Source organism: Empidonax traillii, unplaced genomic scaffold (assembly GCF_003031625.1).
Source record: "Empidonax traillii isolate 1590-97213 ecotype Southwest subspecies unplaced genomic scaffold, ASM303162v1 scaffold236:size2090792, whole genome shotgun sequence".
NCBI lineage: Eukaryota > Metazoa > Chordata > Aves > Passeriformes > Tyrannidae > Empidonax > Empidonax traillii.
The window spans coordinates 1,070,690-1,096,682 of record NW_020955429.1 but is presented as its reverse complement, the minus strand read 5'-3'; the positions used below and the strand labels follow the sequence as shown (position 1 = coordinate 1,096,682).

Below are 25,993 nucleotides of genomic sequence, written 5' to 3'. Positions count from 1 at the left end.
CCGGGCAGGGCGCAGGAAGCAGTGAACATGCCATTCTAAGATTAGCCCCAGTAGCCCACGGGCTGTGTCCTCCCAAAATTGCCAGCTGCAGACTCTCTGATTACACTTTGCAGCAGGAAAAGTCCTTTCTCAGATCCTTTCTGGCACTTACACTGGTGTCCTGTATTCAGCTTTTTCTACATTTGCCCCCTGCCCCTTCCAGATGGTGTACCAGCCTCTGTATCTTCTAGTCAGGGGAAAGTGCTGAGGCAGGGCACTTGGATGCAAAAAGTTCCATTCTTTGCACTGCAAAGAGAACACCATTCCCCTGACTTTCAGGAGCTGGACTGTCAGTCTTCCTCTCCTCCTTCTCACTACTGGGGGTAAGGTGGGAAGCCTCACTTTACCACTCTCACCCTGTACCAGCCCACAACCAAGATGTGCATCTGCTTCTCTCACCCAGGAGTTCAATGCTGGCTCCTTCCTGCCCCCCTGATATAAATGCAACCTTTCCCATTCCTGGTCATATTTCACATTTTGGTGATATAACCCACCACTTTTCTGAACTATGCTCTTTTTTTTTTTTTTTCAAAAATGTTTTTTGCAGCCAACTGCTGATTCTTTTCCTTTTCAGAACAGAACATAATCAGCCTGCATGGGCTAAAAACAGTGAGTTATGGTTAAAGGCTCTGTCCATCAGTAATTTGGTAACTGCTACTCTGAGGTCTTTTACCGTTCCATAAAAATAGGTGTCTAAGTACTGCAAGTTCTGTAAAATGTCAGACAGAGCCATAAACAGGAATTGAATCATACCATCAATGTAAGCATGGCACTGTCTGCAAAAGAGGAAGTGCAACTACCAAGTTCTCTGTAAGGGATTTGTTTCACTTTCCTCTTCCAAATAAGTTTATAAAATTGAGTAAATGTGAAAATACTTTTCAATACCATGGTTTTTCATTTGTTTTTAAAACTGAGTCTACTCCTTTTTATCAGCACTGGAGAAGAAGGCTCTGCCTCTGTGGTTTAGGTGCAAATATGCCACTTCAAGCTTCCCACCAAATCTCTCTTTCCGTGTGTCTTGGAGTCTTTGTGGTAAGAGCAAAGCTGCCCACCAATCCCCAACTCTGCAGATTGCCTGAAAGGGGCCACTGTTTTCAGCACAGATTCCTGCTCCTCTCACAGGCTGCCTGGTGGAAACACCACTACAAATGTCCCACACCATTCCTGCGGTATCTTTTCAAGGCAGCTGAGGAGATCTCTGAGCAGAGACACCTTGAAGCTGTGGCACAGTCAGCTCTGCCTTACACAGTCCCAGCTTCACTGATGATTTCATGTGCCAGAAGATGACCAGTAAGGCTGCCTGATGTGGGAGTAGTAACGTCTTACAGAGGGGACCCCTCACTACAGCAATGCCATTACCTGGCTGGGTGACATTTGCCAATTCTGCTACAGCCCATGAACCCACTGTGGGCACCAGGTGAGAGAAAGGTGCATGTTAGAGGCCCACACAAGAGACTGTTTGGGTACTCACAAAGCGCTTTTCTTAAAGATGATGGATTTGAGTGTCAATACAGACAATGAGTTTCTTATAAAATCAAAATCACAGAGAATTTCCACTCCTGTGGAAAACTGGAAAAGCCAGAGGTGGCTTTTGGTATGAATTTGAAAGTTCTGCTGGGACTGGTGTACAACAGAGTCCAACAGTCCTCAGCTAGTAGTTTTGGTCATGAGCCACCCCACTGCAACTGAAAGCTATCATGACTCCATCGTCCCATGGTATTGGTATCCCACCAGTTTTGTCAATGTCCATGATACTGAAAACACGAGTCCGAATAACAGAGCAGCAGAATAACAGCAGAGCTCTGAACTACAGCAAAGCTCTGTGCTGCACTACTCTCCTTCAGTCCCCTATGAATCCTCTGACTTGCCTGCTTTTGCAGGTAGGATAGTTTGGCCAGATGGAGCACCTTTTATCTGAGATGCAAGAGTTCCACAGCACCTTGCAAGGCTGGAATATTCAACAGCTACAAAATCAGTGATGGTTACACCATTTTTGGTACTGTTCCTGTGCAAGTGCCACCCCCATTCTTGAGCAGCTGCCTCTAGACATGGTTTTGAGGCCAGTCTCCGACCTCCACATCCCTCCTTTGTTTCCAAAGAGCTTTTCAGGACTGATTCCCTGCAGCCTGTCCATCCTGCCAGCTGCCTTTCTACACCCTGTGCTCCCACAAGATCTGTAAAGCTCCACTGTGGCTCTCACAGGGGCTTTTCACTGCTGCACACACAATATACCTCAGCAAAAGCAAATAGGGCAAAAGGAATGACAGATATAATGTCTCAGAGGCAGATATGAGGCACTCGAGGCTCAGGGCTAATGTCTTGATTGCAGAAGTAGGGTCCAGAAATAGTGATATTCAGCACCCAGCTCTCAACACTGCACCACAAGAAGGCAGTTGTAAGTATGATAGAAGAAAACAAGAGATAGCCAGTGCTTTTGGGGTGCAGTTTCATAAGGTCTTGGTTTCAGCAGAAATACAGTGTATGTTTCCAGCTGCTCATTCTCTGCTGACCTTTCCGTTCCCCCTTCCCCTCCTCCCTTCCACCAGTGTGAGTTGGTGGGGCTGTGCTGTAAACTGGATCACTGAAATGATCTGGGCTAAAAATACATCCCTTAACTCTTTACAAGGTTATTTTTAACCCAGATCATTCCAGCAATGGAGTTCACAGCACGGGCTTGCCGTGCTGTAGTGGGAGGGGATGGTGTGGTGGCAGGGGCAGCCTGCAGCACAGGTGGGAGGGTTTTCCTCCACTCCAGCCAGAGCCTTATCCTTTCACATGAGGAAATTACATCCTTACGTGTCCTCCTGTTCAGAGGGCTGATAAGGAAGAAAAATCCTCTTTTTTGCATGCTGACATGGTAAAGGCTGTGTTGGTCTGTGGCACTGGTGTTTTGCCCTGTGATCTGTTGCCACCCAACCCAGATGCAGCAAGTGCAGGCTCTGAACCCGGGGAGCACCTGCGAGCCACCGCAGGGAGCACGTTATCAGCAGCCCAGTGAACCAGAAGTTTCCATTCAGCACCCACAAAATCCTCAAAAAAACTGTGTCAGTGATCTCTTCAGAAGCCCCACTTCAAACTGCAGCAGCCACATGAAGGTTCCCTTTGCTGCATGGCAGGGGCAAAGCTCTACGCCTGTAGGACCTCCTCAGCTGAGAAAGGGATGGTGGTGCATCTGTGGGGAGGAAACTACTGAAATCAAAATAAGCCATCATCACAGTCTGTCTGGAGGCCAGCAAGAAGCACTGGGAAGAAGTGCAGTGGTTTCCTTTGAAATTAAAGCATCACCTCTGAGCAAGGCACTGGATTTCAGGAGGGAAAGGAGCCTGTTACAGACCTCATCTTCCCTGCCTGGCTCAGCTCTCTGAAGGAGGAGGGCAGAAAGCACAAAGCCTGCCCAGGCAGGACACCTACCCTTCTCATTTTTCAGCAAGGTAGCTGAAGGATTTGAGGAGCCAGACAGTCACAGACCTTGTCTACATGGGAAAGCTTATACCAAGTACACTGGGGTAGCTCTCTCAGCTTTCAGGGAGCAATACAGGCTTAATCAGATAGAAGTGCCTGCTGTTCTACCTACCTGAACTCATTTGCAATTGGCTTGGCTGAAAAGAGCCATTCTCAAACTCTCAAGTACCTGTTTCTGAGACAGAAAGCAGTATTTTGGGAATGGTATATTAAGCTGCAGCATTAGTAGGGAATAGGACTCCCCAGAGGTAAATGTCTCCTATTCCTGTGGTAAGGTGCTGCCTTTCTCCTGAAAAGACTCCCCTGCAGAGATGGGGTTTGATGAACTGGGGATCTCCTGTATGCTCAGAGACCAAGCAGTGGAGAAGTGATGGCAGTACCAGCTCCTCCCACCTATTTGGGGTGACCATTTCCATCAGCAAGAGCTAATCTCTTCTCCCTGAACCATCTTTTGTTCAACTGCAGAGGAAAGTTGGAGGCAAAAGGTCACTGAATATTCACACAGTTCATGATCTAAGGTACACTTCCTGTCTATCTGCAGAAGACATGAACTTATACTCTGGAGAATGCACCATGAATGCATCTCAGTTATTCTGGCTCTCACATTTTTTAAGTGCAGATAAGATTAGATGGGGCAGCTTGTAAGGAATTACTCTTTATGTGAACTAAAAAAGCTCAAGAATAGTTTTTAATTAATATTGGACCTAAGTTACCAATGGAAAAATCTCTCTAATATGTAGTTTGTAATTTCCTTCAAAGCCATCTCTTTGCATCAGACATTTAGATGAATCCTGGTTTGCACCCTCCTGCCAACACAACCTGAACTAATTTTTTTATCTGTATCCATGTGAGTACATCAGTGGCATCAGGATCACACAGAAAGGGGAACATTGTTTGGAGTGAGAAGGGAGAGGCAAATTAGCAGGGTAGGTTTAAAACACAGACTACCCCAAAAGAGCAAACTGAAAGGCAAGAGGGTGAAAAAATACCTGAATCACTGGGTGAGGATGGAGGCAGCAAAAATCAGAAGATGCTGCTACCCACAATCTGAGCTTGCCTGTTCTCATTGTGATCCACAAAATCATCAATGCAAGCTGCAGACAGATTGCCCAGGAAGTGGGTGGGCTCACACTGGCCTTGGCCCATTTTTACATCCCTAGAAGGAAATCTCACGGTGCTTGTTCCAACTGGAGCTCAGCACCATGCTGGGCCTCTGGCTCAAGAAGCAACACTTCCCAAGATGCAAGCCCTGAATAAACAAAACTCTTCTTACTACACTCCTCATCCCAGGAAGCATCCTTCTTCCCATCTCTCTCTTTACTCTTCTTAACAAATCATTGTTACTGGAGACCTTCCAGCTCTCTGTTTCAGGAGGGATTTCTGTGATTTATTTGTTTGCTTGGCATCTTATCTGGCAAGGAAACTGCTCCCTGTCTCATTGTAGTAAATTTAAATTATTGGCAGAAGCCTCAGCTAGAAGTGGCTGCAGCTATGGCTCTATGATGCCTTATAGCATAGCCTGTAACACCCTGGGAAGCAACGGCAAGGCTCCTACCTGCAGTTCCTACCATTTGCTGTAGAACAGGAGTAATAATTACTATGCTGTGCTCCACCAGAGCAAAAGTTACTGTGTGAAGCACCTCTGCACCTTCCTCTGGTGGGACCAGGCTACCTCTTAGAACTTAATTTATCAGAGCTTTACCACAGTTACTTTCCAGGAGAGGACCAGGATACCTTGGAGATCTTTCAAGTGTATCCTAAATGCTAGAAAAGAAATAACATTTTTCTACTTCTATCTTTCTGTTGTGTTTTCTTTGATCAGTCTTTACCAGAAGATAAACACCTCCATTTCACATCCCAGATGAGAATTTTGTGAGCTTTACAAGAGTCAGCATGCACAGAGTCCTCATCCTATTCCTCCAAGCTGCTACGACATGGCTGGGCAAAGAGGAATAACTGGCCTCAAACAGCCGTGGGTCCCTCTCTACCAGGAGGCAAGAGTGAAACAGAACAGAAAGGCTGAGAAAAGAAAGTAAGATTTCCACTTGAAAGATCCAAAGAGGATTCTGGGGCTGATATCAGGGCATAAAATCCAGTTATGAAAGAGTATAAGGGTTTGTGGAGGTGTGCAGTGATGATCCCAGCACGTTCTGCAAAATCCTTGGCTGTTGCTTGCCAAGACTGGCATTTTAAAGGTCATGTAAACAGGTTTCTAGTTTGACTTGCAACAAAAGGAGTTAATGTCTCACATGAGAGTGCGCGCAACTGTGCAGAAACATTGCACTTCCAAGATAAAGCTTTTTTTACATTTGTCAAACCTCAGCCAGTGTGGAGAAGGCCTCCACATCTGGTTGATGTCACATGCAACTGATTCAATCTTCAAACTTGCAGTTTCAGGAAAAGCAGTCTGCAGCTTGTGGGAATATATTGTAAATGCTGGAATTTGGGCTCCAGATTTCTGAATACTCTGCAAAGACAATGGGATCTCAGATTAGATTTGTGACCAGTTTGAGCCCCTGGGCCCCAAAGCAACCTTGTGGCTCCTCTGGCACATATCTCTTCTGTACATATCTCTACACAGCTGTAGATTCTGGTTTTCTTCAGATATGGGAGTGCTCATTAATTCAGAAATGCCAAAAAAAGTCAAAAAATGCTGGACATGGAAGTTTTGGAGACAGGGAGGAAGAGGTAAAGACTCCTGGTTACACATGCTACCTTCAAGGCAGTCAGTGTTGTTAGAGTCGAGTGATCTCTGGCAGCTTTCTTCAGTTCTAATCTGAAGGAAGTAGCTCTGCCTATAACACAGGTCAGAATAGTATGAGGAATGCAGACTACAAAGGAGGGTTGTATGTTTATTTGTTTTTAGGAGAAAGGGCAGAAAAATCCCGCTTTGCATAAAATATGTAAAAATATGTAACATTCCCCTGTGTTTGGAAAGAGTTTGCTTTAGGGCAACATTTTTCTCAAGACTTGCAGTGGGTCTGGTCTTGATTTTCTCATTCTGAGAGTTCCCTTGTGAACTGCTGCCATCTTGACACTCAGGGTCAAGCACTGCCCAAAGGGTAACGTGAGGATATTCCAGCTCAGCAGCTTCCATCCAGAAGACTGCAAGCAGCTCCTAAATACAGCACAGTAATTTCAAAACTACAGAGACTCAGAACCGCCAAAATTTAAAGGCTCACCAAAGCAAGATTTGGGAATTGGGTAGAGGTGGGAGACAAGGATCCAGATCAAGTAATGGGACAAATGTTTTTCAAAGGAAGGAGCACTGTATTGAACTAGACTACTATGCTGTAAATAAATGTTCATGTACTCCCCACCTTGCCTGCTAAAAGTAGAGGGGAGACTCCTGACGGTTTTCCATCTTTCAGTGGTTTGAGGTACCCATGCCTATGTGGAACACAGCCTGGATAGTTAGCACAGTGGATGGAGTCAGGTTTTTCTCAAGAAAGTGTTGCTGTCTGGCTCAGACCCCTGCTCAGAGTCCTTCTCTGGTACTTCCCTCCAAGTAACCTTGGGACTGCCCACAGTAGCTGAACATGGAGGCACATAGGAGGTAAATGTCACTGTGAGAGAGAAAACACCCTAATTGTGTTGGGCCAGTGTGGTCACTGAGTGGTGGCTGGAGTTAGATGGCATGGTGACTCTGCCAGCAGAGCCAGGCAGTGCCAGGCAGGAGGAGACAGGTGGAGGAGAGCAGCCAGTGCCAGACATGATGGTGAGGAGCTGTGTCCTTCACAACAGAACTGTAGGAAACATCTGTAGACGCCAGGAAATCAGATGTGGTGAATAAACTATCTACCTTCTGTTTCAGAGAGTGACTACAATGAAAATAAAATGAGATAATCATTATTTTAAGCTCCCCTATGAGAAGTCCCTCCCTTTGCTGCTGATGCTCTCCTGCTTATAAAGTGGATGTGATGCTGATGTTATATAGTGTCGTTTTTCACGATGGATGGTCAGTGGATGGATGAATGGTCACCAGCGCCAGCTTTCTCCACACCTTCCAAAAGGCGTCTCTTCTCAGCGGAGCAACTATATGAAATCTCAGTTTAACTTGATGAGGTGGGACTGCTGCTGCTGTCCTCACAACCTTCTGGGCCCAAATCCTGCTTGCCTCTGTGGAGTTTGTTAGCAACATGTCCTAATATGTTAGGGATTGAAAGGCCTTTGTATATCAAGGGCATGTCAGCTACCTTGCAGTAATCTTTGGCTGGTGTTGAAAATTTTTGAGGCTGGATTGCAGCAAGTTCTTCTTTCCTTTGTGCTATGGTATGAAGCTCTCAGCGTCTGCTTGGCAAGCTCTGCCTGGTGAGATTAGCAAAAGCAGCAAAAAAAAAAAATATCACTGCAAAAGGTACAAGTGAGATCTTGAGTCAACCTTTCAGTAATGACAGTGTTTGGCAATTGCCTGGTGCCATATGTTCCCAACACTGCATGGGTTGACTCATTTCAGCAGCATTACCCCAGACCTTCACTGTTAGGAGTATCTGCTGAGAGGGGAATGTATGGGGCTTGTGCTTTTAAATGCATATCAGCCACTGATGCAAACCCCATGGGTCCTGAGGGAAGCCAGCGTTTTATCTGTCAGGAGAGCACTCAGACCACCAGACAGGTGTGTGAGGTCCCCTCTGCCCTGGAAGAATTCAGGAAGCCTTGAATTCTTTGCTAAGTGTTGGTATAGCTGTAACAGGTAGGCTGGCAAGTGCTTGGCCTAGCCTTACCCTAAGCCCTGGATTAAAAACCACCTCTTGCTAGGTAGATCAAAGAGTTTGAAGCCCCCCCCACCTGAGAACGGAGCCCAGACCACTGAGCAAGTGTCCTATTGCACCTGGCAAGGGCTGCCAAGAGAGGTTTGATCAAGTACCATCATTACCAAAAGAGGCAGTGAACTACAGCACCTGGTCCCTGCTGGGCATGGTGCCTGTGCAGGGGTAGTGTGTGTGTAACCTCAGCCCATACCCGACTGAGACACAGGCAGCTCTTGGCTCTGCTGTGCCCTGGACTGTCCAGCTACAACTTGCTGCTCAGGGAAGGAGTTCATTTAAAGTGTAAATCAATAATTTTGTGTGTAGGCATAGTGGTTTGGCAATCCATGACTGAAGTGATTGTATAAACCTCCAGCAAGACATGGGTGGCACCATTTCCTTTTCCGAGAGAAGTGCTTTTTGTGAGATGCCCAATTCTGTTTTGCTTGTGTTCACCATGCTCAGAGTGTTCTCATGGGGAGAGGAGTGGTAGGGAGAGATGAGGATGTGGGACAGTGGGAATGTAACAGGGACACATGGACAGGTCAGGCAGGGCAAACCCAGGTGGTGCAGAAGCAGCAGTCCAGGCACTGATTAAACTTTAATGTGGAGCAGGCAGGTGCCTAGTGAAGTAGGAGGAACCTACAATGGTTGCAAGCGTTTTTTTCCAAGCTGAAGATGTGGACTGCAGTCTTTCCATTCTGCATTAGTTCTGTAGTTGATGTAGGACACAATAATTGCCCTCAGCTACTCAAAATTCAGGAGAGAATTTTAGCCCAAGTCTTCACGAGCTCCATTCTGACACTTGGACCTTCATGGCAGACTACGTCTCAACAACACACATTCCTGACAGCAGCTACACTGTGATGCAGAGCAGTCCAAGGAAACCTGTAGTGAGGGATCTGAGCCCCACAGTCACAGTGCTGCACAGCTGCTCATGGTGGAATCAAACTGGATGTAGGCACTGGAAAGGGCTCATTAGCCCCATCACAGCTCTGCATGAGCAGCACCCAGATCAGATGTCTGCATTTCACCTCCGTGTCTGTGAGAAGTCGTCTTCTGGAGTTTGTGTGTACAGGGTCCTTTGGGCACAGTAACTGAGATGACCTCTTGTCACAAAACTTCCTAAGCAAGTCCTAAGCAAGACCCCCTTTAGTGGGGTCCAGCACCCACAAAGGACCGATTCCTTCCTAGCAAACTACCCTTTTGATGGGATTTCTGTCTGATTTCCAAAGATTTTTAAGATTTTGATAACATCCAGTAGGATTATAAGGGTGTCTCAAAGAAGCTCTGTGAGTGAGACAACAGATTTCCCAACTCAGCCACACATGGCCCCTCTTTGTCCAGCTCACCCCTCCTGCCTGCAGCTGCACAGCTCTACCCCAACAATCACCAGTGTGCAGTGACTGGCGTGGGCTCAGCAAGAGGAGTCAGAGCAGGGTTTCCCTAGGTCACTGAGTCAACAATAAAGGAGGAAGGAGAAGCTCAAAAGTTTTGAAAGCAGTAGCAACAACAGAACAACTGAAATGAGATTTAGTGCCAGAACATCCAAGAGGAAAGACTCAAAAGGTACTCAAGAAAGGGCAAAGGTGAATCCTGTTGCAGTGAGAAGACAGGAGGATGGGATGAGCGGTAGGAAGCTGAAAGTATCAGTGAGGCCTGAGCTACAGAGGGGAGAAGCTGTGTGACATACAGCCAAAAGAGACCATGATCATCGAGATTACTGGGTTTTTAAGATGCATGACAACATTTGTTTGCAGAAAGTGAGGAGGAAAAACTATGAGGGCTAGGTGGAGAGGCAAAAATCTACATTGCCCACCAGGCCAGTTCCCTACAGGCAAGGTGACTGGGGTGTCCAAAACTGCAGGGAAAACACGTAAGCCTCATTCAGGAGTCCAATCAGTCCAAGAAGAAATGGCCCCGCCTTTCCTGTAAAAGGGTCATGCGTCTGTAATTGCCTCGTTACAAGCCCAGCACAGCTGCTTGCACACAGGCCAAGCAGCCAACATGGAAATAATTTCAGGCAGCAGGAAAAGGATTGTGGATAAAGTTGATATCTGGCTGGATGCGGTCATACCCAACCACATAAGTGGAAAAACAAAGAAAGGCAGAGGGGCTGTGCCCACACAAGCAGCACGGCAGCCTTCTCTGCAGAGGCCCCTTGCGAGCAGGGTTTTCCTGCCACCTGAAACAGCACAACTTCAGAAACTCACCCATACTGGGTTTTTAGCCCAGACATACCACACAGGGTTATCCCTCCTGAGTCTTTGGGATGTACTAGTGTCTCCATTCAGGACTTTGCTGCAGTGTGGGCAAGACATGCTTTTTTAGAGGACGATGAGGCATTTAAGACGATAAAAGTAAATACAAGAAATAGAAAATAAATACAGAAAGATTCAAAAGCTGATAGTTCACTGTGTGGCTACTGCAGGTGGAAATGTAATTCAAACTATCCAACTGCTGCTCAGCATTACCCTGTCCACTGCAAACTCGAGCTCAGCCATCAGTAACCTTAAGCACTGAGACACAAAAATTACTAGTTTAGCAAAGATCTCTGCAATTAAGAAGTTAGACTGCACTAGAAGGCTAGACTTATATGCCTCCTCCCTTTATGAAGCACTGGAAACTCAGTGTCCTGCTATGTCCTTTGAGTAAATATGTCTGTTTTAAAAATACAGGCTGTATTTATCTGGAACAAACAGTTTCAAAAAAAGACTGGTTTTTTTTCTTCATTATAATGAATATTTGGCCTTATAAGAACAGAAGCTCTTCCCTTGTTCCAAGTGAACACCAGTAACACATCTGAAATATTTTTCCATCGAGTTCACAATAACCCTGAGTGTTTTCGGGGAAATAGTTTGTGCCTCTTAAACATGAGTGCTGCCAGTGAGCCAGAAAGAATCCTGCAGCAGACACACTAAACATTCCTATTATTTGAGGTTATAAAAATTTGGATTAGGATACTGAAAACAAGGTCACTTACTCTTAAATGCCCTGTCAAATATAGCCTGCAGCTTGTCTCTTAAAGAAGGTCAAAATGAAGGAGGCCAGTGGGCATGTAACAATTGATAGGACAAGAGGAAATGACCTCAAATTGCCCCAGGAGAGGTTTCGATTGGATATTAGGAAAAAATTCTTCACTGAAAGGGTTGTCAAGCACTGGAATAGGTTCCCAGGGAAATGGTGGAGGCACTGTCCCTGGAAGTGTTCAAAAGTCATGTAGATGTGGCACTTAGGGACATGGTTTAGTGGTGGGCTTGGCAGTGCTGGGTTAGCAGTTGGACTTGATGATCTTAGAGGTTTTTTCCAACCTAAACAATTCTGTGATTAACTAGGCAGCAGGACTCCAGTGTCATCTGAGAGCTAATGCACCACTTTCCTAAATAATTGAAATCCCCACTCTCTTTCTATTCAGCTTAGTTCAGGAAGATGTCTGGCTTTTCTGGTGTGACAGGCAGGATATATAGTCCTGTCATTAACTCCTTCTCCCCATGTGATGGGAACCCTCTAGCAATAAATGCTGCCTGAAATCTTGGTTGATACAACCAGACATGAGCTACTGCAGACATCTAAATTGCAAATACACATGAAATACACATGAAAGGCGTGTGGGGGAAAAGGGGTTATTTCTCAGAAATTATCCACTAAGAAAGTCAACTGATGAGGTTGTGTTGTTTTAGGAATCCACAGACACTCCCTGGGTGGAATAATCTGTACACTGGTGGAGTGATGCTGATGTCCTGATCTACAGCTGACAACAGCTGTGAGCAGGACATAAGTCTGGCTCGCCTGGAGTCTGCCATTCCCCATCATTCCCACATTGCTTCCCATGTGTCTTTAGCAGCTTGTACAACCAAGATCTGGGATCTACCCTTGAGATACTCACTCTCACTACTACCAAATTCCTCCATGGGTCCGTGGGTGACATGGTAGTTCTTCTGATGAAGAGGAGTGATGGCCACCATAACACATCGCTGCTTTCCTAGTGAGCTGCTCGCACCAGCTGCTTCTGTAGAGCTCTGTTCCTGGCCAGGAACAGAAACATCAGCTTCCTGATGTTTCCCTCTTAGACATCTGTTTTTCTTAATGGTCTAGGAACTGTACACAGCTTGTCAAGTTTCCCCAGATTAATTGGTGGCTCTCTGTGTGTACTTCCAGGCCTTGTTCTGGGCAGTTCTTCCTGCTCCTGAAGGATATGGGGTGAGCTAAGGGAGGAACAACTGGAAAAAACTTCCAGGCTGCCCACAAGGACAGGAGGTACAGTGCAGTCTGCAGGGTAAGTGTATCCAGTCTCAGGAGAGCAAAGAATTCCAGACTAAGACATCGAGTGAGATATGGCCAGGAAGGCTGGACTTGCATGTGCACTATTTCAGTGGGAAATAAAAGGCATGAGCCATGGTTATCTCCTGATACTGAACCTCTGAGATAAGAAGCTTTCTGTTGGTTAAAATGTGCCTTGCAGAAAATCATTTTTTTGTGCCATCTCAGTCATAGTTTTGCTTTAAGTGATGCACACAGCCCTGCAATTGTATTTACAATGTGAGGCTACACCCTGCTCTCACCTATGGACGTGGAGACACCTGGGCAGCTGTCCAGAAGGAAGCAGGACGAGCGAGTGGAACAGCCCCTGTAATAGGAAAGGTTTCACCTTTAATTGCTGTCCAGCTGAGCTTCTCCAGTGTTTGCCTCGCATGGGGTCAGGAAAAAATCCCTGCTTTTAGCAGAGGTCTGAATAAAAGGTGAGTATCAACAGACTCAAAATGCTTCAGGTGGGATGAGAAAGAGGCTGCTCTTGGCCTAAAGAAGCAGCTTAAAGAGGATGAACTTAAGCAGGTGCATATACAATATGCATAAATTATCTGATCTGAAGCTATTCAGAAGGTTAAATTAGAAACTGAAGTCACTGAACTGCCAAAGAAGGGACACAGAGAATGCAAGAACCAGGGACAGTTCAAAACACTTCTGATAAATGCTGTAAGTAGACTGTGGTACCTCTGCATTTAAACTCAACACTAAAGACAGTCGAGTTGTAGCAGCTGATGGATTCAATTCCTCTTAATTTATCCTGCTGGGAGCAGAAAATCACAAGGGTAAATGAGCCTACACAGAGCTTCCAACTGCTGCAGCTTCCAGGACTCATCAGTTAGGACTGTGCTATCTTTGTAACACATTGCTATTAAATTAGGTCTACACTGGTTACAGGCAGCTCAGAGAAGGAGGTTTGTATTTATCTGAGCCAGGAATTTAGTCTCAAAAGGTATGCAGATATGGAGTGGAGGAAAGTGATAGTAAGCACTCATCTGGCAGCCAGCTTGAGGTGTGAATGTTAAGTTATACCCACGGAGGCATCTTGTGAGTGGGATCCTGGAGAGCCCCAGCAGCACTGAGGATCCAGGTCTTTCTCAGCAGCCTTTGACTTCATCTGGAGTCTCTAGTTTGTGAGACCCCTGAAAACCAGGTCCCACACTAGGCAAATGCAACCAGGAAGCTTTAATTTGCTGTTGTATTTGAAAATGCCTAAGTGAATTTTCAGCCCAGTCTGGATCAGCCTGAATGATGCATTAGAAATTTAATGTTTTCCACAGTTAAATGACTCTATAGACCTTAAGGAAAATGGACACAACCAACTCCTGCACTGCAGCTTGGCCTTCGACATAGATTTTTTTGGGTGATCTGAAGAAGATAATGATCTCTGTTTCTGAGTAAAGCTGCTCATAAAAATCTCCCAAAATGCTGTAACGGAGAAACCAATGTTTGTAAGAGCTTCAAAACACGCTACCTACTTCAGTGCTGTTTCCTTTTCCTGCTGGCTGATTGAAACTCATTTACACGTTCTCTCTGTGGCAAGAAGAGGGACTAAGTTCCTTCAGCCTCAGGCACAGTTTCTCTAGATAGAAGCTGGGCCACCGGAACCAGGTGTCCAGGAAGTGTGGGCTCAGTGCCTGCACACCGCTTGCTCAGGGAGTAAGTCAGCACTAGGAAGCTCTGGCCAGCGTGCCACTGAATTCACAGATCTTAAAATGAAAGGTGTTGAGAAGAAAAATTATATTCAGCTTACAACTGCTGGAATTGCTGGAATGAACCAAAGATTTTTCTGCTACAGAGCAGAGTCAGAAGAAATAAAGTATGACAGTTTCATTACTCAATAGCTTTTCTTTCCCATGGGCTACAAAAAGAGGTTTCCAGCTTCCTCCTTGAGGACCACGTGCATGCCCATGTTTGTTTGCATGGAGAACCCCTCTGCCTCTAACTGGGAATGAAGACCTCCGAACTGGGAACAAAAACACTGGGTTTTTGTGGAGAGGCCGAGTTGACAACTCTGTGCACTTTGTAAAGACCAAGGGGGAAATCAAACTGTGCACATTTCACAAGTTAAACAGGCACTCACTGTAGGGCCCAAGGGGTGAAATTCCTAGGCACACAAGCTCAAGTGTGTGTATATTAAACCAGGACATGTTTCACCTGGACTTACATCAGGGAGACATGGCACTCAGCAAAAAGGTATTTCAAGATGATTGACTTGAATGAGCCACTATTGCTGTTGCAGTACACAGTTTTAAAGATAAAGAAACCCCTTCTAAAAACAGGAAGAAAGAATAAAAATAAAATTGGTTTTGTGTTTTACACAGGCAATAAAATAACCATTCCCAGACCCTTGCTGATGTGGTGCCAATTTACTTTGACCTAAGCTTCCCACAGGCAGAAGTTTGCCAGGCTTGAACAATATACTGCAGCAGGGAGGAATCATAAACACTTTTGGGGCCTCATGCTGAATAGCCACTGGCTTCTGCCAGCAGCATCACACGTGGAAGAACTGCAGAAACAGTATGGTCCTGGCTCCTCTGGTGGCCCTATCAATGCTTCTGCCTGAATACAATAGATCACTCCTGCCATTATCTTTCTTATGCTCAGCCCAGTCTATTTTTGAATCATTCATGGGAAAGAGATTTCCACTACATTTGATTTCCAGTATATTATTCCAAATCCTGCCAGACTTCACTGTTACAAATCTTTCCTGCTATTTGGTGAGATATAAATCTTCCCTTTAATTGGATCCCATTATTCCCAGGCATGCTGCTTTGTCAATGCACTAACTCCTTCTGTTTCCTCTGTGTTAAAAGTTTTAGACTACTGTGCTCTGTCTCACTGCAAAGCTACACTGACTTGTTTAACTCCATTCTTCTGAACCAGATTTCCCTCTTCTTCGCATTTTTGTGCCTTTCTGTGCACAACAAGTCACTGGTCTGCACCCTTTAGATACCTAGGCTTTCCAAACCTAATGCTTCATTTCTCTGTGCATTTGAGAAGCCTGCGATGAACTTTGTTGAAGCTGGCAGTGGTGAATCAATATCCTTTGCAGACTGGCCACTGGTCATCCACAGTGACCACAATATCATGTGCATCTCCTTACAAAGAGCAAAAAGGTTTATTTGCCTAAGGACTCTTGAACGTAACAAAAAACAGCTCATAACTTTGTAAGTTGTATAAGCTTTGAGCTCCTTTAAAATTTGATGATGAAGAACAAAAGAAAAAGCCATGTACCTATACCAGGTGTCAATCTGGCCAATGAGGTCTGCTAACTACGGTTAATCAATCAGTTGAAAACAGAATGGAAAATCAACCCGAGTTTGTATGGGCTTGGCTATTTCCATGACAAAAAGGTTTTCTAGCATCAGGTATTGATAAAGCAATGCTAATGTTTTCCCTGCTGTTCTTCAGATAAGAGAGTGTATGAGAAGATATGCATACTATGCTGCTCAATTAGACTGTGGAGGTACAGGATAGAAGGTGTTTCCAAAATGCTATCCCATGACTTGGGACACTCAAACAACCAAGGGTTAAACTGGGGATTGAGGAGGGGTTCAGAAGAATCAGCCCTCTCTGGTGATACAGGAAAAGCCTGAATTCCATTTACTCTGGGGTCTCTGCTAGGTACAAGAAAGGATCACAGCACAAGCCCGTGAGGTTTGGTTTTGCTGCTTTCTGTCCTTTAAGTGGGAGCCCTCCACTTGATGTGATATGGAAGTCTGGCAAGCCTGATCCTTACCAGGACCCTCTGCTGCAGACATGCTATTTACTGTCAAGCAGGTCCTAAATCTGTCCAGATCTGAGGAATAAAATAGGGTCATATGGTACCTCTCCCAGTGTATTTAGATACTCCTCCCTTTATCTACACAGACACTCTGCACAAATGTGTCATTTTGATGAGTTTGAGAGGAAACATTGAAAAAAAGTGTATTTGAGGTTAAACTGTTCTGTGAAGCAAAACCAAAAAGAGAGAAAAATTATTGTTTTAACTTTCAGAATGAAAGTCAAGCATCAGAGTTTCCCAAGAAATGGAAATTGTTTCCTGGAATCTCTGCTCCACAGCTGCAAGGGTGGGCTGACCTCTCTCAGCTGAGCTCACCTCACAGATTTCAGCCCCATCATCTGCACATCCCCTCCACTTCAGTCCTCCAGGTGGACAGGTCACATATCCTTGGTGCAGTTTTCCTAAGGACAGGGTAAGTGCCTGTTCTGAAAGCAAGCTGCCCTGTTGTTTGGCACCATTCCTTCTGGCTACAGGAATGGTACAGCAACTGGGATACTGGACCTAGAAATGTGCTCAGTTGTGATGTCTGGCAGACCATAGCTCAAATTAAAATACTGCTTCTGACCTTGCCAGTTGAGGGAAGGGATGTATTTGAACCCCAGGAAGTTTCAGCAGTCTCTCAGTGAGATGCGGAATGGTGGACTCAGGAATTTTCTCTACACTGCTCTGCTGCTCTACAGAGGAGTGGGGCAGGACCCCTCTGTGGTATCCTCACCTGACACAGGAGGGGGAGCTTTACTGAAAAAAGCAGTGACTCCATCTCCCCCCAGATATCCACAATGAGGACAGTGTGGTGCAGGGAGAGCACAGGGCCTGGGGCTGGAGCCATGCCCAGTAGGTTGCCCAGAAGGGAAGTGGTGAAGTGAGCAGAGATCTGCCCTCAGCCCTGGAAAAGCTTTCCCTCTCTTGAGCCAGTGCACTAACAGGAAAAATGGAGATCTAGCAGGAGTAATTGCAGAAGAGAGACATGGGAATGGATATGTCACAGAATTAAATTACATCTGTTGGTAGGCACAAAGAAGAGGGGAGCCTTCCCAAAATAAACCTGGTTGCTGCACCTTTGCAGCTTAGAAACCCATCACACCACAGGGACCCACTGAAGTGAAACTCAGTCTTGGATTGCTTCTCTTATCTGTGCAGTAAAGTTCAAGTGTCTCCATGCTCCCAGGCTCCTACAGAGGCTGGGAAGAGCAATGCCATGACTGCTGTTGGGCTGCAGAAAGACACAAGCACTTTCAGCAGATGCCTTAGCTCACACCTGCAGCAACGTTCGGTGCAGCTCTGGGAATTAGACAGATTGGACCAAATCTGAAGATGTAAACTAACACACCAACACAAAAATTTCTGATCCTTTTTGTACCCTGAGCACAAAGAATGTTTAGTGTTTTACAAATGGTTTAGTTTTCATCAGTGCAGTTTACACATTTTTGATATGAACTCCTCATGTTAACAGTCTGTGGTATAAGCTTCATGATTTCAAGTTCTTTTTATCAGTCCCAACACTGGAAAGAAAAATGATTCTGAAATCTATCTTGCATCAAGAAGCTGCATCTTAAAAAAAACCAAAAAATCCTGAACTGAAGATCAGCAGACTCACAAAATTATATGAACTGCAAGAACAGGGTTTTGCTGCCTTTTTCTCCCTCTTCAGAGTTTTAAATAGTTTCAGTTACTGCTTTCAATGTCAGGCACATTCCTGACAGCAAAATGGCTAAGACCAAAGGTACTAGTCCCTAAGGAGTGGCAAACCCACACTAACCACTCTAAGAAAGCAATCCCAGCTATCTCACTTTTGTGGGTTTTTCAAAACTAGGGTCTTCCTGCCAGAGACCTGATGGAAGTCAGCTGTCTAGGTCATCCCTCTGCCCTTTTTCCCCTAATGCTGGGAATTCTCATGTGTCTCATTAGAGCAAAGAGCTTACCAGATATGCCAGCAGGAAAGCAGAGAGCAGCCCTGCCTGCCAATGATGAAGCAAATGGGGAAATGATCCTGTTGCACAGGATCATTAAATCTGCTTTTAAAGCAAAAGACTGTGCTGAGTCTCTGGGTCCTGCTTATGCTGCCTGTGAAAAGCTCTCAGGAAGAAACAACGCAGAGAAAATCAACTGGTGGGAACTCAAGTTCTTGCTCTTGGCTCTGTTTTGGTTTAGTATCTTCTTACCTTTGGGACATTTAAACACCTTTTTGGAGGCTTGGGGCAGGACCAAGTGCACTACTTATAAAACAGCCTGGGAATTGAGATGTTTTAAAAATAAGAATGGAAATGGCAATGATGATTAAAAAAAAAAAAAAAAGGTAACCCAGGCAAAAAGCGTGAAGTAGGGGTAAAGGGACAAAATCAAGAGCAAGGAACTTATAGGTTAGATACTTTCGAGAAGCTTCCTGATCATCAGACATCTCCCAAAGGAAATGGCAGGTCTGTGACTTTCTATTCCAAAACACCACTGTGGCAGACAATAGAAAATACTCAAGGGATGCAGTCCTCTGTGTGTGGAGAGGAGAAGAAGAGAGGGGGTTGGGGAGAGTGTCCTCAACATGGCAAAATATCTGCTTCAGCCCTAAGTCAGTCTTTGCACATTTGGATGTGCACAGAGGACATAAAAACTAAGAGCTCAGCTCCCCATCCCCTCTGAGACATCCCAGGATACTATATAGTGAAAAAGAATAAAACAAGTATTAGCAGTTACTGAATTGGGCTCTGTTAAACCTGCAAACCCTTATAAAGCTATATATTGGTCATGCCACATGCAATCTGTGCTGAGTTGGTTTGATCACTGCTTGGTCTTTTCTCCACCCCAAAATCTATTTGGATAGTTTGGTTGAGGACTTTTTTCCTGTAATGAACATGCCTGAACAGACCAGATCTTTAACTCTTGCCTATGGGGATGGTCAGCACAAACAACAAGGATGGCAATGTGAGCACCTGGGTGGTATCAGAACCACCCAGCTGAGCTATGTGCTGGAAATCTTCAAAGGTAAACTGAAGTGGTGATTCAAACACACTGTCCCCTGGCTCTGTTGTGTGTCCCCTGCTGTTGGGGCTGCATCCACGTAGAAAAATGCTTATCTGGGAAGATAGTATACAGCGTTTAGTGAGATCTCGCTTTGGCTAAGAGAAATACCAAATGTCCTCTCTTTCGTCATTTGATGTTTTGCCAATGTTGTAATCACCTTTCTATTTCCTGTGCCCCTCCTAAAAACAAATATTTTTATTCCTTTGCCACTTAAAAAAAAAAAAAAAAAAAAAAAAAAAAAAAAAAAAAAAAAAAAAAAAAAAAAAAAAAAACCCAAAAAAACCACAACTGCTTGGAAAGCTTGCAAACCCAGTCTGACGTGACCAAAACAAGCACCATCATTCCCATTTTGAATGAATGGGAAAAGAAGCAAGGGGAAGTGAATTGCCTTGCCCAAGAGGGTGTTACACAGGAGAAGGCTTGGACATGAACACCAGGAAAGCCAGACTCCTGTCCACCAGCTGTGTGCCCCTCCTGAAACACGAGATTCAACTCTCCTGAAGCACGGGACACATGGCATGGAGAAAAAGGGACAGTAAACCTTCTGGGGGTGTGCTACTCATCCACCTTGCTGAAGCAACAGTTCTTGGGTCCTCTTTCATGAACCACAATGCTCTATTGATAACGAAAGTGACACCTTCCAGTCCACGTGGAATAAGGGGCTCACACAGTTCAGGGTCCAAATCACTGTGCTGCTGCACGGGTTGGGTAGGAATCAACCCCAAGGAGCCTGCCCAGTCTGTACGGTTTGTTCCTTCTCCTTATGTCCCCGTTTTTAATAGGGGCTTCTTAAAACCCCCTTTCAAAATTATACCTTTTAAAATCTAACTCTCTTTCCCACCTCAGAGACTAAAACAGTAAATGGCAGTCCTTTCTTGTTCCCCTTTCACAGATGTAATTTCTCCCCATAACATCCCCCTACTTTCCAAATCTGGACTAAAACCCGCAAAATAGTTTGAGGTGCATGGCAGGGGCTGAGAGGGCGGGAGGGAGGGAGACCTTTATCTGAACTCCAGCAGAGAGAGATTTTGAAGCTGCCGTTAGTGAGAAATTGCTTTGCAAGGTGGAGCTAAAGCAGATCGAGGAGCGAGTCACAAGCTAGTGGAAATAAAAGTTTTCTTTACCTCCATGTCCCGCGAGAAAGAGGTGTCCTCGGGGCAATCTTTCTTCCCCACCCCTTTCCCTCTTATCTGTGGGAAAACTTCAGCCGAGCCAGAGCAAAATCGTGCGGCCGTGGAGGGAGTGTAATATCCAAACCCCTGCTCAGCTTGAAAACTGACAGAGCCCAGCGAGTGGCCCTGCACTACGAACAAGGAAGAAGGGCGGGTGGGTGAGAGGAAGGGAGGGAGGGGAGAGGAGGGGGAGGCAAAGCAATCAGGGTTTAAATTTAGAAACAAATCTAAACAGATACTGTCCTCGGAGTGCTGGGCTCAGGAGCCAAGAAGCGACAAATTCTGCTGCTGCGCCCAAACTTGGGGACACCACACGTGCATTGCCTCCCTTCCTTTCTTTCTCCCCTTCGTATTTTGTATCAATTTATCTTTATTCCCCTCCCACCCACCCCTGTTTCGTCTTTATTTCTCCTGCTCCTTGTAGTTGCTGCCCCAGTGTCTGCCTGGACCTCCCCTGTTCATGCTTCCCTTTCCAAATCTGTAAGGTCTCTTGCTCGTTTTTTGTGAGGACGATCTCTTTCTCCCTAACTACAGCTTCCCTTCTCTCTTTCACACTTTTTAGTAATTTCAGTCAGCAAGTCTTTAGAGTGGTTAGAGAGGCAGAACAGGAGGAAAGAGAGGGTGATTATTGGGGTCGAACAGAATTTAAGGCATTGATGTCCTGGTGTGTGGCTAGGACTCCCAAGAAGGACAATATCTGCTGGGTGATTCCTCAGAGAGACAAGAGGGTGTTGCTCAAATGTGGGCACAAGCAGAGGGTCCCCACGCAAGGTTGTCACTGTCCAGCTGGAGAGCAGGACTAGCTCTTTCCACCCTGAGTTTGTGCCTCACAACACCAGATCAGAAGGTGCAGGTTGTTCTTCCCTCCCTCCACAGGCATGGACATACTTATGCACTGGAAGTGAGAAGCTTCCATGGCGATAAAAAAAATCAGATGGGGGAAAATAAAGCCTCTGGAATGTTTCGCTACAGTTTCCCTTTCCATTCTGATCACAGTGTTGCAAACCGGACATCTCTTCTAGCAACTGTTTGCATATGCTTCCTTCTCAAGAATTTCAATCCCCACCTCTCAGAGCAGGGTGGTGCAGAGGAATTTGGAAACACTCCCTTTGTCTTCTGCTGGCTTCCTTGCCTTGTGTGCAGCTGCAAAGTGACACAATGTCATATCGTCATTTTGGCAGGATACCTTGGGGGCAGAAGAGAGTTAAAGTGTATTTTCTAAAAGGGATGCATACTTTTGCTTCGCAGTGTTTCACAAGTCCCTGCTGGCTATGGCTGAAAACACTCCAGAATGGATTTAAATGTGAGCACCATGATATCCCAGTTTACTGTTACCAACACTTTTCCTTACAGTGTAGTTAACTGTTGCTGCACTGCATGCTGTGGGACTCCCGTGGAATTAGCAGCTTTAAATCGTGATCTCATTGTCTCCCAAATTCAATATGCAACAGTTACTCTGTCCCCAGCCAAAAGAGCGATAGGCTGAGTTGCTGCAATCAGAAGATTGGGCAAGAGGGCTAATTAATCTTCAGTTGTTGAAACACTAGATTAGTTGAAACCCCTCTGCTGTAAGTAACCAAAATATGCTGTAGATATAAGAAGAAGGACTAAAGATCTAAAAGAAATATGAAAATGAAACTACTTGATCGGAAATCCCAATCATTTCTTCAAGACCTGACAACGGTAGGCTAGGAGAGGGATCAGGAACTGAACTGAGAAGCAGGGTGAAGCAGGGAGGGCAGGACTCTTCTGCTGCCCATGCTCTGCCTGTTCTCAGGACAGAAGGAGGATTTCAAAGCCCAGGGGTTTCACTGGACATGGATCACAAGTGTTGTTTTCAAGATTTCTGTAACAGACTGTCAAAATCACACCTCCAATGGCTGCTTTATGCTGATCACCTTCTGTTTCAGTATCTTCTTTTTTGCTTTCAGGGGCTGTACTCTGCAGAGGAAACTGCTTAGTTCTACAGGAAAGGAAACTGCCAGACAGAAACATACCAATAAAGCAAAGGTAGTTGCAGCTGCCCCACCACAGTTCTTTACTCTATTTCTGCTCCCAAGGATCTTGCCACAGAGCAAATCTTCTCTGCCAGCAGGATTCTCAAATGCCATTGCTCTAAGCATGGTACACAGTATTCAGTTTTTTAATGCTAAATCTTTCTTTCTTAAGGAGTAAGGAAAGAATGCACAGAAATACAGTGTTTTTCTCCAGACAGGAAGACATGAAGTGTGTATTAGTTCTCTTTCTTGTTTCTGGAATGAAAAACACTAGAAACTCTGAGCAAAAAACCCATGTTTCAACTGTGAGAACTTTGTAACAAACCTTAATCAAAGGAGGTTATGCTGAGAAACTGAGTGTTTTACAGGATATGCATATGCAAGTATGAATGTGAGGTATCTGTGAGTGTGACTCTCTACATCCCTGTGTGTATATCTGCTTAGAGACCTTATGGGATGTAGCAGTGTCTAGGAGATTAACTTCTTCTTATATGCAAAAAAAAAGTTGCCACATCTGTTCTGCTCTGGAGGAAAAAAAAAAACAACAGTCACCACCACAATTGCCATGAAAAGGGGCTGTAGAGGGAAATTTCATTTGACTGAGAAAATGTTGCAACTGTGGCTGCCTGGATTTTGCAGCTTCACGGCTCACTCTTTTCAAGACATGTGAGGCCAAAACAGCAAGTTTGCTTCAGGCCAAATGAACTGGTACTTCTGCTACTAGCAGTACATAGGGGAGAGGTACAAGGAACTCCTTCATCCTGGAATTCCTGCAAAACAGGTAGCATAAGTAGTTCTGCCATGCTCAGAAAAACCACGTTTAATATTTGCTGGCCTCCTGCATTTTGGCTATGAAGGATGGACAGCGGAACCTCCACAGGGTGCTGGAGTGAACAACAACGAGGAGATGCAGGGACATGGCAATTCTTTATTCAGAGACTAGCTAGTAAAAAAAGTTTTTGAGGGCATCTGAAGCTTTGACTCTGGCATTTGTGCCCATACAGCAATCTCATTCGGGTGTGTCTGCATAGCTGCCAAATCTGGGAAGGTATGTTTTTCAGGGTGGTGGATGAGCAAAGGGTAGAGGGAGCTGTGGGTTCCTGCAAGACAGATTGAAATTCTATACTTTGTTAAGGCATTTGTTGAGGGTTTGGTAGAGCTCACCTGTCAATGCCAGTATCTGAAATGATTCTGTCAACCTCTCTCTCTGGCTTTGGCTGCTGCTATCCATATGATTTCCCAGAATTCATACTATTAACCAGCAGCTGTTACCATATTGGGCTTTTGACTGCCTGAAAATGGGTCTCAACCCTTCCTGTTCCCACTCAAGCAACTCAGTTCTCAACCGGAAAAAAAAAAAAGGGGGGACAAGGTAACCACAGAAAAAAAAAAAAAAAAAGAAGCATTTGCATTTCAAAGATCAATCAGGTCTAAAAGCCAACATCCTGTTTTGGGTTGGCTTTGCACATCAGCCCCTCTGACAATGGCAACCTGACAGGAAGTGAACGTGAGCAGCGTTTTTCTAAGGGAAACTCCCTTTACTGAACCCACCATTCTGCTCACTGTGCTCTGAAGCTTCTGCTCTTGCCCACCCTGCCCTCGCCCCTCAGCATTTCAAACTAACACTGTGGACGCTGAGTCTCACCCTCCTCTTCGGGGAGTTATCAGCAGGAAATGAAGTCAGCTGGTATGCTTTGTACCATCAGAGTTTTCCTGGTCGGGCCATGCAGTTGCAGCGAGGCACGTCTGGGAGTGTACAGGCACATATGTGCCAGCACCCACATGGACACACGGACACTGTGCAACCCTGGGAACCGGGGTGAGCAGGAAAGCCCCGTTACCGAAGATGCTTGGGTTAAATGAAAGGTTGGACGGGGAGTGTGAGACTGTGCTTTTCATACACAAAAAAGGAGGTGATGGAGACTAACTGAAATATTGAATCATTTCACATGTCCCTGAGTGCCAGCTGGCACCTGAGTGCTAAAATCATGGTTCACATGGACCAGGCTTCTTAATTCCCAGGCTCTGAACAAAAGCCTGTCCCTAAGCAGAGTAAGGTTAGGAAAACGCTGCATGGTACCGGGAGCATTTCACTTGTGATGCTCATAATAATGAGGTCATACTGAGGTGGCTCACCCTCATTCATACCAGGCCACTTGGGGCTGGTGGGTGGTGTACAGGCAGTTGGTGTCATCTCTTGCTTTGGAAAGCTCTTCTTTCACTGCTAATCTGCTTAACTTCAGAGAACAAAGTGAGCAGGGGTATTAAGAGGCACGGCTGCAACCCATCGTATTAATGTAGTGATGGGACAAATATTACCAGCATCAGCCACTGGCAACTTGCTTCCAGACTGAACAATTCCTCTATCAGCTACTAGTTTTAATACACAACAAAGCTTAATATAAACAAACAAACCCACTCAGAATATGGGTGCTGACTCAATCCCAGGTGTTTGTGTTGGATACAACCATGTTTTTGGTCACATTGTTCTCAGGCCAGTCCTACTACCTGTCCCTCATCATCCTAGAAAGTAGTGTTACAAGCAGTGGCTCTTGCCAAGAGCTTCCTCAGCTCAAGTGCTGACTGAAAGCACAGTTTTCTGACTGAAAATGGGACAACATTTCTGGTCCCCAACTAGTTATGGACAGGGGAAGCTTGCCTTGCCACTGCCTGTGTGGTGGCTGCTAAAAAGGTAAAGGGACTTGCAGCTAAATACCAGGTCAGCACTGTGTTCATTGTACCCATCTTCTAAAAACAACACTGATGAAAAGGTCAGTTAAAAAAGCTAAATTCCCAATCAAGGTAATCCAGGAACTCTGAGGATAAGAACAAAACACATAACACCTTCTAGTGTTCAGCATAGGTCGGTGTTGTGTGCCATTTCCTAAGAGCAGCAGTGCTACATTATTTGGCAGGACTGATATCTCCTCAGGAGGGTATCTAACCAACATTTTTAGAAACAATTTGCATGGTGGGTCTCATGTGGCATGGAGCACTGGCACTTCAAAGCACTGAGTGCTTCAGCTTTTGCCAGAGCTGACTCACAGGTCAGTTGCTTCTGTCATACAAAGCGGTAAGTGGCTTTAATCACTTTAATCACTCTGGCTGTCATTTGGATGCAGAGAGCTGGCCAAGCTCTACACACAGCGAGGCTGCACAGCCCACAAGTGTTATCTGGACACAGACAGGTTTATGTTCATGGACAGACTGCATGACTGAGATAGGAAGCCTGGACCAGGGCACAGCCAGACTGCACGTCTGAGGAGAAACCTTGCCCAGCCCATCCTACAGCCAGGCCGTCTAAAGAGAGAGTTGGCTCAGGAAAACCAGCTGTGAAGAGGGCAGACAAAGCATGATGGTACACTAGGCCATCTCTGGCTAAAATACATCTTCTCCAGAGACACAGCCTGAAGCGTGTAAAACACAGTGAAATAAAGACTGATCCATGAACTGGACAGCTCCTGCAGG

The 25,993-nt window shown here is 45.4% G+C and overlaps 1 protein-coding gene across 3 annotated transcripts in view; it reads right to left on the bottom strand.

Annotated features, from left to right (window-relative positions):
• Positions 1-20,669, bottom strand: part of RCSD1 (RCSD domain containing 1) — a 32,320-nt gene extending 11,651 nt beyond the window's left edge. For 2 of the 3 annotated variants that reach the window (XM_027888308.1, XM_027888309.1), the window contains exon 1: positions 20,481-20,668. In XM_027888308.1, coding sequence (XP_027744109.1) covers positions 20,481-20,486 — 6 coding nt within the window. In that variant the 5' untranslated portion in view covers positions 20,487-20,668. Of the gene's footprint in view, positions 1-20,480 lie in introns of all 3 variants that reach the window. The other variant, XM_027888310.1, reaches the window with a different exon arrangement.
• Positions 20,670-25,993: the final 5,324 nt, after the last annotated feature.